This window comes from Oxyura jamaicensis, chromosome 6, assembly GCF_011077185.1.
Source record: "Oxyura jamaicensis isolate SHBP4307 breed ruddy duck chromosome 6, BPBGC_Ojam_1.0, whole genome shotgun sequence".
Classification (NCBI taxonomy): Eukaryota; Metazoa; Chordata; class Aves; order Anseriformes; family Anatidae; genus Oxyura; species Oxyura jamaicensis.
This window is the reverse complement of record NC_048898.1, coordinates 25,414,290-25,433,545: the sequence shown is the minus strand read 5'-3', so window position 1 is coordinate 25,433,545 and position 19,256 is coordinate 25,414,290. Positions and strand designations below refer to the sequence as shown.

At 41.1% G+C, this 19,256-nt stretch overlaps 1 protein-coding gene and 1 long non-coding RNA gene across 7 annotated transcripts in view; one reads left to right on the top strand and one right to left on the bottom strand.

Moving 5' to 3' along the window:
• Positions 1-19,256, bottom strand: part of ADD3 (adducin 3) — a 98,518-nt gene that overhangs the window by 2,887 nt on the left and 76,375 nt on the right. For 5 of the 6 annotated variants that reach the window (XM_035329493.1, XM_035329490.1, XM_035329494.1 and 2 more), the window contains 12 exons: positions 11,781-11,919; positions 10,156-10,307; positions 9,944-10,024; positions 8,524-8,673; positions 7,424-7,567; positions 7,237-7,335; positions 6,317-6,499; positions 5,268-5,525; positions 4,201-4,320; positions 2,930-3,019; positions 1,597-1,720; positions 249-344 (listed from right to left, as the gene is read on the bottom strand). In XM_035329493.1, the coding sequence (XP_035185384.1) occupies positions 249-344; positions 1,597-1,720; positions 2,930-3,019; positions 4,201-4,320; positions 5,268-5,525; positions 6,317-6,499; positions 7,237-7,335; positions 7,424-7,567; positions 8,524-8,673; positions 9,944-10,024; positions 10,156-10,307; positions 11,781-11,919 (1,636 nt within the window). The remainder of the gene's footprint in view (positions 1-248; positions 345-1,596; positions 1,721-2,929; positions 3,020-4,200; positions 4,321-5,267; positions 5,526-6,316; positions 6,500-7,236; positions 7,336-7,423; positions 7,568-8,523; positions 8,674-9,943; positions 10,025-10,155; positions 10,308-11,780; positions 11,920-19,256) is intronic. The other variant, XM_035329495.1, reaches the window with a different exon arrangement.
• On the top strand, positions 3,927-14,955 carry LOC118168840. The gene is made up of 3 exons (XR_004751817.1): positions 3,927-4,057; positions 10,719-10,728; positions 14,944-14,955. It is a non-coding gene; the product is annotated as an uncharacterized LOC118168840 (long non-coding RNA).

Sequence of the window (19,256 nt, the reverse complement as noted above, 5' to 3'; positions counted from 1 at the left end):
TCTATTTCCTCCACCTTGTTAATGTCTAAAGTTCAATATTCCCCATGTTATTTTCTATTTGTGAGAATTATGTATTTGAAAAAAATTAGGAAAAGCAGGTTACTGGATAGACTCCCACCCAGACTGTTAAAAAGAGAGCTCTTTTTTTCCCCTCATTTGACTTCTTGCAAGTGTAAAGAACCCAGCAAAAGAGCAGATGACTCAGGTTATCAGAGCCATTTGTATTTCAGAGAAACTGCGTGGAATACCTTCTAATTTTTCTGGGATATTTTGCGGGGACTGAGTTTGTGACTGAATTTGTGACACAGATGAACCGTCATCTGAGAATAATTCCTGTTCAGCATCTGCAGGACAAGATTTTAATTAGTAGCCATGCAAAAGTAAAAATAAAGAATGTCAGTACTAGTGTTACAAGATTTACAGCTCTGCTAGCATTGTGCTGTTCATGCTGACAACCCCAAGAAGTTGCAGTACACAGTTTAAACTCTGTAGAATTATGGATTTCATCTGCTAACAATCATTATATATTAGTTCTTTAATAGAAAGCATAAAAAGGGGTGGGGAGGCTTGCATTCCAGAAGCATGCCCATGGTTTCATCTAGCTGTAACAGCAGACAGAGTGTGTGACTTGCAGTAAGCTACTACACTATATCCTAAACACGGTATATAGCAAAGTTGTTTTATTACACAGTTTTAGTGAACAAAAGTGCATAATTGCTATTGTTAAAAAAAAAAAAAAAGAATTAGTAATTCCCTACAGAACAGTAGTACTGGTGGAAAGATGTAAAAAGTGAAAGCAGATGAGTCTTGCACTTTGGGAGAATAAAGGAAAAAATTAAAGAAGCCAAGATCAAACACCTCAGTAAACTTCTGGAAATAATAAATCACAAATGTGAACTCAAAACCACTGGAATTCGAGGCTCAGAAAATGCAGAACCTATTGACAGGGCTGTACCAAACGTGAATCATCAAGGGTATTTCATGTTCGCAGTGAGGGCTCAGCAGCTTTTTTTCTGTGAACTCTGAATGCGTAAAAAAGACCCTGGAGATCACAAAGCTTTTTTCTACCTTACCATATATTTCATAATTAAGTGGCAAAAATCACTTTTCAGAGAGTCATCTATTCCCTTATCATTTAGATAACTCAACCTTCTGCCCTTTGTCGAAGTTTTGTTACAGACTAGCTGCACAATCGTTATCCTTACAGGTATCCAAAGCTCAGCTGGATGTGGCCCTAAGCAATGCGACCCAAATTTGAAATTCACTTGGAGGAGGAGGGTGGACTAGATGACCTTCACGGGCTTCTGCAAGCTAACTTCTATTATTCTAAGAACCCAATGACTTCTACAAAAAAGGTCACTATGTTGAAGCATTTTTTTTTTCCCCTCAACCCCACTGCTCTGCAAATCCTCCATTGCTTTAATTTCAGCATTTACCAAAATAAAAATGAAAAATTAAGAAATAATTCCACTGCCTCAAGGAACAATCAAGCAAGTAGTTACATTTTTACAGTAGAATTTCAAACTAAGAATGAACTGATGATTAAAATGTAAACCTCAATATAAAACAAAACAAAACCAAACATGCACCACTGACCTTCCAACCCTTGCTGCTTGCGCTCAATTGTTTTCTTGTACTCTTCCAGTTCTTTTTCTGTGAGATGGCTGAATGGGTTGGGTGGTGCTGGTGGTGCATGCTCATCATCTTCAAATTGCATTGGCTGGAAAAGAGAAAACCACAAAAATGAACGCTTGAGAAGCGAGCAGCATGTACATGGCTAATAATTTGGTGACAACAGACCTGCAGACAGACAGATAGATCCATACTAAAACTACCCCATTGGACAGACACTTTTGTAGAAATGAACACCAACTACAGAGCTGCAACTCACCATTCTTTTACAGCATCACAATCATATTATTTGAGGTGGGGTGTTTGTTTTGTGTGTGGTTTTTCATTTGGTTGTTTTTTTGTATGAAGTATGATAGCTTCAAAGGAGAGACCTCTCTCAAAAGCTTATAGCTCAGGGACCAAGATATTCTTCAGGGAAGTGAAAATAATTTAACAACAGAGATTCAAGCATAATGCATGATGTTCCAGGCCCCCTACCCCCCACCCCCTTTTTTTTTTTTCCAAATACACCAAGTATTCTAGGATTTAGTTTTGGTGGGAAAGTATGCTCATAATCCAGTTTACAATTAATAAATCATAATCTAACTGGAAGAGCTTTTCTGAGATGAGATGACATTTACATTATTTTTGCCTGAAATACGTAGGTAAACACTGTATACTCTCAAAAAAATATTGGAAACCAAAATAAGGTAATCAATGCAGTAACCCATGGATGGCAAGAAACTTGAAATTATAAAATCCCGATTATGTTGTTAGATACCTTATTAGGGATAGCTGTATTGATCAGAGGTATACTCTTTTCAAGACAAGATCGGTGCAGACAGGCAAGAAAGTAGAAACCCTCGCTCCCTTCCTCCCCAATAGAAGCCTGTTTCTCATGACAGCTGCCTTCTGCATGGTCCCATCCCACTTTTTAAGCTCATTTATTTCTGGGCCTCAATGATTTCTTTAGCAGTGAATTCCACAGAATGATGGAAGGTTTATTTTTGGGACTATGCATTGCAAAGTTCATCATTCTTCAGTAAAAATGGTCCAAGAGACCATTAATAGTAAATCTTCATTATATTGAAGATAGGCCTGCCTACCATGCGTATCTCCACACAAAACTAACATTTAAATCTCAGAGATAAAACAAACAGATGACACATCCACAATATACCACACATCCAAAACTTCGCATTAAAATCATCAGTTCTAACAAAGTGTTTAGAAAGAAAAGGACCCAAAGTGAAGTTTAAAAGAAAGTAAAGCGAAATAACCCAAATACATGTAAAACAGCGAATTACGTCCTACTCACTGGACTTGGCTTTTTATCCACAACAATCCCAGCGAGCAGCTGAGACTGCGGTCCTGCTGTCTTTAGGTCGTATCGGTTTTGCTCCCGAATCTATATTTAGAGAAAATGAACTGGGTTAGAAGCAGTTATTTATGTTATTATTTCAAACAAATCCTATGCCCATCAGCTTTGTAAATCCAGTAATACAGGTAGTAGTGTGCGGCCAGAGGAACAAACTGGATGTTGGTGCACCTAAGATACAAGACGTTTTCCTTTGTTGAAGGTACTGTGTATGTTGATTAGCTCTTCAAGTACTGCTGAAGATCTACCTTACTCCCAGTTTCTGCGCTTCATGTGAGCTAGTATTTAGAAATAAACTCCAAAGAATAGTACGTCTCTATGAGAGAGTTCTCTGTGGTCATAAAGGAAGGCAAAGTTTTTATTTCTGTGCAAAATTCACTGTTTTCCCCCAAACAACAACCCTAGCACACTGTCGGTGCTTAGATCTGATCTGTCAGTCTCTTAAACAAAAAAATAGATCAGATAAAAACATCGTACAGCAGAAAAATAGGAGCCAACTAACTAAGGAGACAGTGACTTGCATGAATCTAAAAGTCATTGTCTGGGACTTGCAGTATAAATCTCTGGATGATTAGAGGGAGCCTCGCCCGCTATAAGGAAGGGAGTTGCTCCTTCTGACTCCAGTTCAATCTCCATGGACACTGATATGGAGCTTTCCAAGAAATAAAAGATTCTGTAATTGAATGGAAAGTGTCCCAAATATCTGTTAGTACAGTAATATCCAGGGTGGAGTGTTTGGTCAGTCTGTCAGTCAGTGCCTTACGTGCTGGAAGGGAAAAGCACTGAGACATTTGTGTTTTCAGAGAGGTTTTTTTCCATTGCAGAGTGGACTCGGACAGAGAGACTCCAGCTTAATAAACACCAGGAGAATTAGCACAGAGCAGAGCCCATCTGAACAGACTGAATTATGGTTCACCTGATGCACAACAATTTGGTTCATGCTGACTCCTAATTATCTACTAAATATAATGCTGAATAGCAGGGCACTACCATTTCCCATCTACCATTTCCAGAGTTAATGCTCATCATTCACCAAACTATTGCATTTAAAATGTACATATATTGCATGTTTAAATACCTGTTTTTATAATGTTTTCTGGTGCCACAATCACACAAACTTCCTAGTAAAATCGGAGCACTTAAAAATGTTGTTACTTAACAAATAATTATACTTGGAAATGTTACAGTTTTATTCATTTCACATCTTTTACCTTATTTCTCTTTTCCAGCACTTCACTAGGGTTTGTGTTTAAAGGAACAAATTGGTTTGGATCTTCAATTTTGATTGGCGTTCCTCCACTAGTTTTCGAAGAATCATCAGCCTTCATCCACTTAAAGGAAAAAAAAAAAAATGCTAAAAACCAGCACGACGAAGAGGGACAATTCTCAGCTCTGTCTGGCTATGGCTAAAAAAAACAGAGATAAGGAAAAGCCCAGAGCCTGTCCTCTCTCATTCGTTCAGTCAACTTCCACCTTTGCTAACTGCACATTTTGTCTGGAGCTTTCTTCCTTCGTAGCAAGGTTTTACAACTGTTGTCGAGGATATTTCTCCCAAACTTAAGTGCAGAAGCTTGCTGGCCTGCCAGCAGGAGGAGCTGATGCTTTTATGGTTGCATTGTGCATCTGGGAGTAGCCCAACAGCAAATAACGTGCTCCACACAGACATAACAGCCACCACTCTCCAGGCTGGAAACACAGTGGAAGCAGGAGGAAAAGTCTTGTTCATCTTTAGAAGTATTAGCAGACTCTTCAGAGCATCCCCCCCCCCTTTTTTATTTTTTTATTTTTTAATTCACAGAATTGAATTAGAATCACAAAATTGTTTGGGTTGGAAGGGACCTTAAAGATCACCTAATACCAACCCCCTGCCACGGGCAGGGACATCTCCCACTAAATCAGGTTGCTCAATTAGAATTAGAACATGTAGGTATGAGAGCAGCCCACATGTGATTTAAAACCTTACTATATTTGGCGGATAATTAATAGCACAAAAAAGATAGGGTAGAAAAAATATTTCCTATCTTAGGAATCAGAGGAACTGGTTATTAAGAGAAAATAATTGTTATATTTTAACATAAACTCTTCCAAACCACGGCAAGGCCCAAAACATTGGGAGCCCTTAATACTGGTGTCATTAAATCTCTCACAAATCTGTTTCTGCCTGCTTGATTACCTGATTTGCTAATCCTGTTAAAAGATGTCTTCAAAAAAGCTGCGTGTAGTTTGCTTTCTCTCAAGTAGCATAAAAAGAAATCAACTACTCGAAGCATCGGCCTACCGTGATCTTGGTCCTGGGACTGGCTTCTCCATTCCAGGACTCCTCAGGCACATTCACTTTCAAGTACGTGTTGGGGGAGTTCAGCCATCTTGTCTTTTCCCTCTGTTGCTTCTGCGCCAGGAATTTCAGTGGGGAGAGTGGGACTGCATCATCTTCAAAAGAAAAGGCAGTCACAGTGGCTGGGATCTCAACGTCACTCTTGTGTCTGGGTTTCTCCCTGACTAGTGGTTGCCTGTAGGCATAGCCAGTTCTGTATCCCTATGGAGAATGAAAAAGAGAAAATAATTAAAAAAAAAAAAAAAAAGGGCAGAAAAAACTAAGCGAAGTAGTCGTGAACTTTTTGTGCACTGAACAGACTCACTGAGCTTTTCAGGGAATTGGCTAGTGTTGTTCTCCATCATTCATTCCTACTGTTCTTTTAAGAAGACCCACTTAAACTACCCTGCAGGTAGGCAGCTGGACAGGTCCCCCACTCACACTTCGCCTTCCTACTGCCTTTGTGAATACACAGCTACTGAGTGACCTTCCTGCTCACGCTGTGACTTAGCTGAATTTCCTCATGAAGTCCTCATACCTTGCACAATGACACATCCTAGTTCATGACACTCTCCTGTTTCTCCCTATTTTTATTAAAAGGCTGTTCCAGAATTCACAGTGCAGCGAACAGACATTTCAAATAATCACCAGTCTTATTTTCTAATATTAGAACTAATAACAAAATCATAGAGGAAATATTCTACTTCCATTGACTAAGATGGCCTTTCAAACATTTTTACTAGCAGACCACTGTAACGAGCAAATGTTTGTGAGATGGGTTGGACAGAGTTTAAGATTATAAATTCTTATCAGGGCAGGATACTACTTTCAGATAAACTGACATAAGAAGAACTAAATCAAGCAGAAGAGACCTAATATACAATAGAAGCCATTCTGCCTTCATTTTCAAACTCACAAAAAAAGCCAGAAAGAAACATCTGCTGTACAGAAGCTGATCCTACACTCAGCAGCTTACGAAGGCTGTATGGACAATGCCCTGCGTGCGCGCTCACCAGGTTGTCCAGCATCCGCATGAGTGCTTCAAACTCCTGTTCCCCAACTTTCCACTTCTGTTGTGAAGCCATATTGACTCCACCTCCTCCAGCTGCTGCCACAGCATGCGTGGAAGGCTTGAACTTCTGCAGATCCAGTAGTAGGAGATTGTCTATTCCACCTGCTCCAGCTAATGCATGCACCTAAAGACATCAATGAGCGTTATTTTGTTTGTGGAAATGCTTTTGGATTCACCGCTTTTCCGAATGCACTGGAGAAACTCATACATAAGCTGCAGCTATTTCTCATGCTGGTTTTCTTCTGTGCAAAAATGTATTAAAATATATAGCAAGTGATTCTTACTGAAAGGATGATAATATCGACTAATAATTGCACTCCAAATGGAATGGGCTCAAACACTAACTCTCAGAGTACCCTGAAAAGGTCTTTTTGTATGACAATACTAAAAATTTTTCATTTTAATATAAATTTCAAAATGAATGAGTCGTTGAATTCAAAATGAATGGCAGGGTGAGGGAAGAGAGACTGCCATCAGCACCTCCTCTACAAACACATACTTGGGAACGTGCTGGGCAACACACAAGAGCAAAGTGATGATGTTTCTGGGGACAGGTTTCTGGGGAGGTGAGGACACCTCAGTGGTTTCTCCCCGCAGATTATAAATAACGCCCAGATGGCTAACAGGACAGCTAAAGTTAGACAATAGGGAAAAACTGCTCTGGGGACTCAACATATTTTTAAACATGCAACCTTTACCTACGCTCTAAAGACCTTTTGTTTATTGTTCTTTACTGTTCTTTGTGATCACAAGGAGAAGTTTCTTTCCTTGACACAACATTCAGCTTTGATAAATGAGCTGGATATTGAGCTATCTTGAGTCACACCTTTTGCAAGATTAAATACAGATGTATTCTCTCACCTGTGTTTCACAGGCCAGTTGCACATTGAAAATATAGTGGAATGCTTCTTCCAGTGTCTCTCCTAGTGCTACCACACCATGGTTTCTCAAGACTAATACCTAGTAAATGAAGACACTAATGTTAAATGGTAGAAACTGGCACAGAACATGAAAATTGCCTTTGGAAAGCGTGAATGAGGCTGAATACCTTGCAACTGGGTCCAAGAACTTTCTGAAGCTGAATTCTCTCTTCCTGTTCATCAAGAGATCCCTGATAATTGTAATAAGCAACATCTCCCAGAATCAGAGCCTCTTGAGATATTGGAAGGATGCCACACTTCATAGATGAAACCTGTTTCAAGGAAATGAAGTAATGATAATTTGGAAAAAAAAAACAACAACTCTTAAAACACACCTTAACCACCCAAGTCTTTGCAGGTTGTACGACGTATCTTTGCCAGAAAAGAGAGTCTCCATAACAAGAGAGTTGAGAAATAATACCTCTACATTTTAACTGCTCTAACTTGCAACAGAGTGAGAGAGCTGCTGCTACACCCTAGGGACAAGTTGATCACAGAAAAGACAAGTTATCTCAAGTTAGTTTTTGTAAATTTTATCCTCCTTTAATTTTCAACATCAGCCTCCCACTAGAACTTGCTTTCCCTTGTTTATTGTTTCAAAAAGCTACCATGAAATAACTTAGCCATTATCTTTTTTTGTCTGCAGTCAAGGAATGCTTATATATGCACGTATAAGTAAATAAATAAATTTCATATTATTGTATTTCAAAGCATTTGTTCAAGTCTCCTTATGTTTTTATCATTGCTGTACAAACCATTTTTGATATATTTTAACTATGATATTTCTGTAGTAGGGTAAATCCAAACTGAGCATAACTAATAATTAAGCCATTTAAAAACGGAGTTGCAGAATGTAAATGATGATGTGTACAGAACATTGTATGGTCTGAGATGCTATAAATAAAGCCTGGGTAAACTCTGTATTTTGTAACCTCCTCAACCTGAGCACCATCATGTCTGTGCATCAGTTTATTCTTATCCGTTTCACCATAGTGCCCCAGCCCTCCTACTCTACTGATTTCATGACCTTGCAGAATCAGCCTTAAAAAAAATAAAGAAAGAAAGAAAAAGCAGCATAGAGCCGACACTGCAAATAAAAATAAAATGTTACAATTACAAGCAAAAATAAAACCGCCATGAGTAGTGATTCAGCTACAGAAAGGTGATCTAAGTTCATAAGGTAAACCTGTTTTCTTTTACTCTTCATGCTAGAAGGAGGAAGACTTACAGCTGCTGTTGCAGGGGTGTGTATGTGTATTATACACCTGACATCAGGGCGCGTGGAGTAGATGGCCACATGTGGACTGAATCCTGCTGTGTCAATACTTAGAGTTGTGCTCCCCTGGTCAACTACATCTCCTAGGATGTTTACCTTAACCTGGAAAAGTCAAGCAAAGGAACAATATTTAAGAAGTCTGTAACAACCACAATTATTTGAGAACTGCCCTCTCCTCCTCACTTGGTACCAAATTTTCCTCACATATTTAGGGCTCAGACCACAAGAAAAAAAGGAGAGCAGCCATCAGTCTGTGTGTCATTAAACCACTCTACCATCCGAGACACTGATAGCATTTACTCCTCCTACCGTGGAAGAAGTAAAAGACAAGAACCCAATATATCATATCATACACTTGTCTTTGGTCTAGCTAACCTTTCATTTAAAAGAAAGTCTTAGCAATTTACAGACTGGAACCACAATTGGAACAGAAAGCAGCTATGTGAAGGAAAAGACTTTGTTCAACCTGTAAATATATTTAGCATGTTTATGTAAGCATCTTCCAACTATGCAAGAAAGGAGAAAAGATACCTGCAATATTTTCCCATAAATGACATACAAATACAAACCACTACTGATGACTTTTGGTAAGTGAGACATTCTCATTTCAGGCAGTTTAAAATTAATTTTATTAAGGTTTCCTGATTTTAAATATGAAGAAACTTCAGGCTCTGAGAACCTTCCAGTAAGAAGATTAAATACATTGGAAATTTTTCGAATTTGTAGTAACAGAATAATAGACTAGCACATCAGGTCATATTCTTGCATTTCTATTCTGGTTCTGTGTTTGCTGGTGCAACGCTATCAATCTTGATCTGCTGCCCCCTTCCAACTGGAGATAGTTTCTTTACAGATACGTACTGACATGAAGAACATATGGCAGGTTCTGCAGCAGCAGATGCGTGATTTAGCAGCTACCAGTTCCTAAATGCTAACCTGTAGCTTTACCCAGCTCCTTTGTTAGGCCCAGGGAAGGTTATTTAATTTATATTCCCACTTACAAACACAGGAGCTGATTCTACTAACACTACTCCTACAGAGTCATTTCCCCTGCATTATAATATTGCTAGGTTATAAAAGGTTGCTGCTACACTGAGGCTATTTGGTTAGCTTCAGGAGACAGAACAAAACTTTGCTACTCTACACGGAAGCTGAAGACAAAGCAACACAAAGCAAAACTAAACCCAAAATGAAATGCTAAGTATTAAGGATGCTAATATCTAAACAGTTAATCAGCTTTGCATCTGGTAAAAACAAACAAACAAACCCAACAAACAGCATTACTATAGTTTAGGTCCATTTTAGCAGCCACAAAAGTATTTCAGGAAACAGGCTGAGCCTTGGTGGTTATTACTGCAGGTGAATTACATACCAAATTGGAAGCTGAAGCTTCAGAAAAGGACAGACCTCTTGGAATGATTAGAATATGGTCATGTTCTTTGCTTACTCTGACCTGTAATGGAAGAAAAAAAATGGAATACTGACATATTTCTGAATTTATATTATTGGGGGGGGGGGGGGGGGATTAATTTGACTGAATAGCTGAGATCCCAAATAAAAATTCTTATTCTCTAAAATACTTACTGTGATATAGGCATTTGGCAAATGTGCCCACCCAAACAAGTCAGCCAATCTGTATAAACTGGCTAACTTGCAACGAGTAAGTTTTTCTCCCTTAACAAACAAGGAGGTATCTATTCCAGGTAGATCATTGATAGGGGTAACCATTCCATGGCCTGGAAAACAAACAGATGAAGATGGTGGCATGTCAGACAAATATCTTCTACCTATTTCATGACCTTTCAGAAGCAATATATTTAAATTGTCAGTACAGCAATAACAGCAATTATTAAACTGGACCTGTACTCCTGGGATTTCCAAGGTCTTTACTGAAACCTCTGTTACTTTAGGAGAGTAGGAACCACACCCCAATATTAGGTCTTCACCTCTCTTTCAAACACAAGAGAGAAGCAATATATAGGTTTCCTTTGAAGTACCACTCAGACTTTGAGCTCTCTCCTGATTCAGGATGTTATATAGGACCTAAACTGCACTTTAAGTTATCTGCCACTAATGAACTACTTTTACAGTTTGAAAAATACATGAGAAAATATTCCTGCAGGAACACTAACGTAACTAATCTGAAGAGATGTCTCAGTCTGAGCCCTTTAAATTAGTCCTAATGAAGGAATTAGGATCAGTGCAAGAGTTCTCAAACTGCCAAATAGAAGAGATCACCTCTTAACAGAGAAGGCATAAAAATCAGTTTATTCCTTTGACTTGTGATTGCACAAGCACCTCGTGAAGGCCAAGATCTCCCCTTTGCGAAAGCATGATACCCCTGTGAGAACTACTGCCTTTGCTTACAGGGAAAGTTACTACCCTACTAGAGCAACTAGTTACTGCTAGAGGGAAAAGGGTTCGGTTTGCAACAGAAAGAGTGTGCACTTTGAGATTAGTCATCCTGTCCAAGTCCCTCGGCAAATGTTGCAGAAACAACAGTAGGACCTGCAGGACTGGCTAGAGACATGGAGATAAGGCTATCTAAGCTCTCTGCTGTTCTCTTCCACTTGTTTTGTTGTAGGAACACCAAAGAGCCATTTTAGGACCAGTTCTCAAAAGATGCTGAATGCTGACAGCTGGTCAGCATTGTACTTCAGGCTTGTAAGCTCCCATATCATACCATCCACCCACAGAGCTTAAACTGACTTTAACACTTCAGTGCTGCAGGACTTGGAAAGACTGGAAGGTCCCAGTGACATCTTTGTAGCTATAGTGCATACTAGAAGCTGTTTTTAACGCCGGGAGATGTCTGGGTAACAATCCAGTCCAGCAGGCTGTTCCTCCTTTTTACAACTTGTATGCAAGAGTAGAAAAATAAACAACTTCACATCTCAGTTTATGCTCATGTTAAATTGCTAATAATAGCAAGGCACAGAATTTTGTTCTCCTTCTCAATGTAAGTCGTCTTAGCAAATTCTAAAATAACCAAGTGTGAAGATTCAAAACATTTTGGGTATCATACAAATTAAAGCATTTGAGAGAAAGAAGGCCCAAAAGGAAAGTTAAGACCACCATCTGTACTACTTCACAGCTTCAGCAAGCTCTGATGGAACTTTTTTTCAGATAAAGAGATCCCAGCAGTGCTAGCCACTGGTGATAATAAAAGTGAAGAGAAAAAGGGGCTGTTATAGGCATAGTTCACTTACCGAGTGAAGATGAGGAAAAGCCTGCAAAAGAGCTTGCTGTAATGTAATCAGCAATCTGCTGTAACGCAAGCAGTCCGGTTGGGTTATTGCCTTTCTTCATCTGTTCTTGAATAAGGCATTCCAGATCTTCTCTAAAAGCCTGTGGAAACATTTGACAATCATCAAGGAAGCCTGGATTTGATAGAAGAAAGATTATTATAGGTGGGGCTGGTAGATTTGCCTGTTACTAATGTTACATGACGCTTCCCCTTAGACCTTGTTTTTAGCTGCTTATAACCTCACCAAACTTCCACCATCTGATCTAAGCTTTGTGTGCTAAGTACTGGCAATTTGGGGGGTTGAGGGGGGAGGCATTTGGTCACAGAGGGTTAACTATTTCCTAGAAGAACACAAGGTAAAAATATATTTTTGTAAATGCTAACAGAAGTGTTTGTATCAACAGTTAAAGCGCTATCCATGTTTTGGAAGAGATACTTGAAATCTGACCAGGATGTGTTGTTTTTAGTGCTGGATATTTTTTCTTTTAAATTCAGTAATCCTTCTGAAAATCCATCCAAATTTGATAAAGTTATAAACAAAAGGAAAACTGGAGTTCATCCACGCTCAAGTAGTATCGCAGACATGCAAAAACTAGAAGGAATGTCAGGAGGTCACCTCCTCTATTTCTTTCCTTCTCCTCAAGGGAAAAGCCCTTCCCCTCTTTTCCCAGTATAAAATATCCACAACCCCAACAAGATAAATTCATGCAGAATACATTATGAAGCAGTTTTCACAGTATCGGATTTAATATCCTTAACACTGTGGACAAAGCTTGTTCCTTCCAGGAGGCAGACGAACCACTGTTCCTAACAAAAGCCTGTTTTAGAACTACTTCAGCCTTGACGTTTCCAGACAAGATAAATTCAGCTCTTTCAAACTTTCTTTATAGGTTGTATTTTCTAACCCTCTCATTATTTTCTGGCAGCATCCTCAAGCTTTTGTCTGAACACGCAGCACGCAGGGCTGCACACACCACCAGCTAGGTGTATGGCGAATGCTCTTGCTGGTTCATTCCAGAAAGACATTTGGTGTCTGTACAACACAGCTGACTCCTATTATAACTCCAGGCTATTCCCTTTATGTAATTGCTCCTTTAGGTTTGCCTGCATTAGTAGAGTATTTAGTCTCAATTAAAAAGGAAAATAGTTCTGTAAGGCAAGCGCAATTCCTTCACTAAATTTTAATTCACTCCTCCAAAACACTCAACTTGGAAAAATCCACCAGTTTCATAACAACTCTTGTATACACTCAGAACTGCTGATGAACAGAGTGCTGCTGCCAGACCCTCCAAAACATCTGCAGGACTCTGCTTGATACGGCCTCTCAGCTGGGCATCCACAACTACATTTAATTTTCAAGCACAGACACCTGTGCTCTTTTTCTCAAAGTAATTTTGTCAGGATCATGTGTACCTGAGACTTACCAGATCTCCACAAAAAAAAAAGTCTCTAAGAATCTGTGTGGACTGACTACGCAGTGATCTGCTGCACAGGTCTCTCGGAGCAGACCAGAATCATGCAGCATGCCCACAGAACAGCTCACCAGCTCCCTGCTAGCCTGAAGATACATGGGCACAGTCAGATTTTTCTCCCTCAGCACTGGGAAAGCCACTTGGTGTTCCTCGCTCCCATCCTCTGTCCACCCACAGCAACTCCCCCCCACTCGATTCAGCTCCATGGATGGCCGTTGTCATCAGGGACTGTGTTTGAACAAGGTGGGTACCACGACAGCAAGCAATTTCCCTGGCCCTAAGACAGCTGCAAGGCCCACAACGTCAGGGGCCAGGCACTCAGTGATGTTTCTCTGCCCGCCTTGCACACAACCTGTAATTCTAACGCAGCTGTCTTGTCCCTTTGCCTCACTTAGCACATGGTGGCAAGTCCTCACTAGAAAAGAAATTCAGTATTTTTTCCCTTGTCACGCACGGCTCAGCACATGGCCCTGTGCCTTTTCAGCATGCTGTTCACACCCTGTTGTGATAACAATTATTACTTATCTGACTAGATTTTCTCTGGGGCAGATAAGTACCATAAATCCAAACTTTCCTGAAGCACTGACTTCCTAATCCCCCAAACATGCCTTTAAGGCAATGCAGGGCGCTATCACCGTTTTCACAGAGCAGCAGAGAGGCAGAGGTCAGACAGTTCCACTAATTTGGGACATTCATTTTGAGATACCCAGGGACTGATCCGCAGAGCACTCGGCAGCAAGTAGCTTTTTACATACTCAAAGCCCAATTTTCTCTGAAAACCCAAGTGCAGCTCTGAGTGTTTAACACGGGCTGCTGTACCTCAGGGGAGCAAGTTGGAAACACAAACTCCAAACCTGAAAGGCCAGGAAGCAGGTGAGTCAGCATCACTTGTGACAACCTGGATGAGATGCTGAGGCAGGTCGGGACCAGGCCCTGAGCACTTGTGTCACCGCAACCAGAGGCTTTGAATGAAATTCAGACATGTATGATCTATGCAACTTTGTGTAAGACATAGGGATGTTTCACATAGCCAGAAGAAAGGATTTTGGTGATCAAGTAGCTCACAACTGCGTAGAGAAAGGAGCTGAGGACTGACCTTTATTCTTTACCAACCTTCTTGAAAGCACAAGAAGTGTAAAATAACAGAGGTGCTTCCTGTGCGTTTGCACATCATATTCCTGATGTTACATAAAGCTTTACAACAACAGCAAAAAAAACCCACCTCACAAAATAAACCAACAACACATTTTGTGGCAGTTTACCTCATGTTCTGCCTAAGCTTCACAACACAACCGCTACTCCGCCGTAACAGGCTTCCCAGAACCAGCCATCCCACGGCAGCGCTCTTTTCTCCTAATGGTTCATAACGTGGCTACAGTTTTATGGCATTTTCTCCTCCTGTTACTGTGATCTACTGAGATAGCACAGACAGTGACTGGCCCATATATTTCATCAACAAGTAATACTAACCCTTATTTTCAGGCTCTGCCATTCCAAGCCATGCAATTACTCCTCAAATGTCCCTGAAAGAGGCCCCTGCACAAAAGCTCTGCCACTTCACACTCAGGAAGGCTGAAATACTCTTTTACTCTTGTTTATAATCTGTATATAAGGAAATTGCACATTTGTAGTCTCATGGGGGCCATGTAGAAGACAGAATTCATGAAATTTATGTCAGTATTTGCTTGGGAAGAGATGGAGAAAAACAGTTATCTGTGTTATATTAAATCACTCTCAATTCAACAAGGACTATAGAAAGGATCTGCAAAAACATTCACAGTAAATTCCTATTAGTCATACCCAGACTTTTTTTTTCCCCAACTTGTATGAGAAACATTACTGCTATTGCAGGAAAAAAAAAAGATAATGTATTTTGAACAGCTTTTGATGGAACAATTTTATTTTATGTTGTATTTTTATTCTATTGCTTTCTGATCATGCTATTTTAATTCTTCTGCTCTCAGTTTTGTTCTCCAGTGCTAACAGGAGTATATTTTACACGCTAACACTCCTACAAATAAGGATTTATAGCTTAATAAAGTTGCTCACAGCACAAGTTTTCCTTAGAAGTGATTTCAGAACTACCAGACAACAGGCAAAACCCAGGGCAAGCAGCAAACACGGAGGTTTGGGATGAACAAAGCAGGTGTGGGTATGTTGAAATGGGAATACAATAAAGTTAGGTATGCCATTTTCCTACATGCCAGTGCACAGTGACATTATCTAGTAGACAGCAGCCTTCAGTGTCACACTCATGACTCACAAAACATTCCTCCACGCGTATTTCGGCATGTTTCCCTACCTTCCAGTCACGCCTACAGACCCGTAGTACTCCCCTCTGCTGTGTTTGGGCTTCTTCCCGCTTCCACGTGCTGTGCTGCATGCCTGCAGGTGATCACCCACCGTGCTGACACGGCCTTCCTCTGCTCCTGACAGGCTCTGCAGGGGCATCACCGTCTTCAGGAGAATTTACCTCAGCTATTCCCCGTTAAATAAATGGCATTTACTGGTGCTTTCATTTGCTGTAAATCAGGGCTCTGATTCTGGGATCCAACCCATGCAGTACCAATAATCTACTACTGAAATCCAGCTGTGGCCCCAGGGCCTTGGTTTGCTGTAGTTCAGAGGGCCGTAACGCGGGAACCGCACCGCCGCTGCCCACAAGAGGCATGCTACAGGGGGTGTCTTCCACAGGGAGACAAAAGCTCTGCTCCAGCACAAAGCAGCAATTTTCCAAGTGGAAGGGTCGCTAGTAATTTCAGATGTAGTACTTGATAAGAAAATGCTGACCCAATAAGAAGTGTACTGCCAGATGAATGACAATTTTATGTTATTCAACTTTATGCTCAGCACCACTCAATAAGCAGAAAGTTTCAGCTCTGGGATTCAGATCTTTTCCACACTGAAACAGTACTCTGAGCATCCCAATGACAGCTTGCACAGAAAACAGCCCCCAGTATCAAAGCTGGGGCCAGGACAGCTGCTGGAAAGGAGGCACAGCCACCTTTCAGACAACATGCATGACCTGCAGGAGGGTGATTAGAGCTGTTAATCACCTGGCACTGGACAGCCACCCCATCTGACCCAGGCAAGCTACCGGCTGCAAGCCCAACTTCCACGAGTACCAGATGAGGTCGTTCTCGGAGCCACGGTAGCTGGACTCCCCAGTTCAGGAGGGCACCCCAGTTCAGAGCACGGTGCTGTACCATCTTTCAAATGCACATCATAAACTCAAGCAACTTAGACACAAAAATCTTTTAGCCTACACCTGCAAGGGGCTCTCTGAAACTCAGCAGCGAAGTTGCAAGCTTTGGTTCTGACTCATTTACTTCCATTTAGCTCACGTATGAGCTGACAGTGTAAATTGGGGCTTTTAAGAATCAAAGCAACTGGTTGACAGCTGGTATTTTTCAGTGAACAGAAGCAGACAACTAGAAAAACTAGCTTGCTAGAATAACCTATAGCACTACTGTTCTCTGCTAGATATTTTTTTACTGGAAACATTCTGTTAATCTCTTCATCTTGGCAGACAGCTCTCTGAGGATGTCATGAAGCACGCAGACTTAAGTATTTAGGCTTATACCATAAGTAGTATCTTTCTGTGTCATTTCTTGTTTGTTTACCATTGATCTAAGAATGTATATGATGAGACTTATCAGCTCAAGAGAAGTAGAAACAAAATGAAGAAAAAAATAATTCCCCCATGGAATGAGAAATGGCTGGCATGCAGGTTACCTGCAGATACCTCACACCACAGCAAACCTCTAAGAGGAGAAAGCACGTGTTCCTATCAGGGCTAACAAGAGCAAGGTCCCAACTGTTCGGTACCTCAGCCTACACAAAAAGAACTAGATTTGTGAGATCCCTACACTGACTAACAGCACTACTAGCCTAAAAGCTGCAGAAAGATTCAAGAAATCCCTTTAGCCTCTTTTGCCCATTTCTGATCAGAGCATTTATATATATATATATTTAACAGGATATAATTCGACTTATCTACGTATAAACGCACCCACAGTCTCCACGCCAAATCTCTACGATTAACAAAAAGTTTTAAAACTTAACTGGTATTTTTGTTCCGGAGAGCAGAGACCCTACCTAACTCTGGTGCTCGATCGCAGCCGCCCGGGGAGGAAGAGCTTCACCAAGAGCAGCTGGCGAAAGCAGCTCTGCACCAGGCTGCCTCCAGCCCGCCGCGCGGATACAAACAACCCGTGCCCGAGTGGGGAAGGGTGGAGCTGGCCACAAAAAACCGCCACTGAGTTAAGGCTTGCAAGGAGGAGATAAAAGCAACAAGTGTTTGTTAACTCTATGAGTTTAAAAAAAAAAAAAAAAAAAGTAAGAGAGGCTTTGGTGTTCATGCAGAAAGAAACAGGCTTATTAATAAGTGTGGGGAATTGGATACAGCTGTGATATCTCTTTACTTGCAATGAGGTGTGTGGGTGTCTGGACTGGCCTGAGTGACCCAAAGGACAAGAAGCTAGCTCAGTGTGGGCTGGTTTTTCCTGCTCCATCCTGGCCAGGGCTGTGCTCCCAAAGAAACACCTGCAGGAGGGGTACAAAGGTACCCTGGGACCAGAGCAAAGTATGGGGCGCCTCCTGCAGCCACTGCTCTCTGTGAGTTCCCAGGCACTGCTAGGAACTTGTGCTAAAGCACAGGACTGTTTAACAACCTGTCTGCAAGAGGAAAACGTCAGAAACAAACAAACAACAACAACAAAAAAAAAACACTTAAAAGTGAGCACAGCTAAGAGCTACATAGGTCCTTTTAACTGTCGCTCTTTACCTGTGCTGCACTGGCAACCCCTCTGACTGCTCGCTCACCAGACCGACTTGATGCCTCTGGTGAGCAGAATTCACAAAACCAGTGAATTTAAAAAAAATGGTGGGTTTCATTACAGTGCTTCTTATTTTACAGCTCCCTATTGCTTTCCTGTAGAATTAAGGCAGATCAAGTGATACTTAAAATTAGTAAATTTAAATACATATAGGGTCGTAGAAAAACCATCAGGCAGAAGGCAGGCAGACCTGGCTGCTGAATGACTTGAATAACCTAAAGGACATGGTGCCCAAGTTACAGCAGGATCTGCACCACATCCCCCCTCAAGACAACAAAAACCCAGACCCAAACAGCTCAACAATAGGAAGATTAGAAATATGGATAGGGAATATATATATATATATATATTCATTCAATCTGGAAAACATTGGCTCTTTTATCTAACAAAAATCCTGAGTTCAAACTAAATGGAAACCAGCAACATGGGAATAGGAGAGGAGTGAAATGTTACTTTCTTTTCTAACATAACCGAGCAGAATAGCACAAATTAAACAGCAAAAAAGTTTCAGTGAGAGGAGATAGACAACTGTCCATGCCTCCCCAGCAGAAAGCCATGAAGGTGTCAGAGACGCCCGAAGCCAGATGAGGGAGCTGCAGAACGAGAGGCTGCTCCAGCCAGAGGCCCCAAAGCACGGGTGAGGTGGGCAGCCCTTCGCTGCCAGCAGAGGGCCATGCTCCTGAAGGACCCAGAGGGCTTCTGAACTTTTTGGGAAGAGGCAGTGTAAGCTGAAATGCACGAGCAACTGAATGGACTTTGGTATTTAAAAAAAAAAATAAACTGCCTCAAAAGGGAGCGGCGTTGTGAAAACAGTGGATGTTCATCTGATACAAAGCAAAGCAAGCCAGACAAATGGAAAACCTGGGGGGAAAAGTAAATATACAAAACTATCCTTCATCTCTGTCTGATGGTTTGGAGAAAAAAAAAAAAAAAAAACCTAGCCAGAAAAAAATCGAGTGTGGGTTTGGTTGCTTGTTTACGAGGAGCAAAATCTGCCCGTACCCTGCATGCTAAGGCAGCCGCCAAGCGGGACCGGGTTGGGCAGGACCGGCTGGGGCAGGCAAACGTAGGGGCAGGAAGGACAGACAAGGGATGGGAGGACGTTTAACCTAAGCATAAGAAAACCGA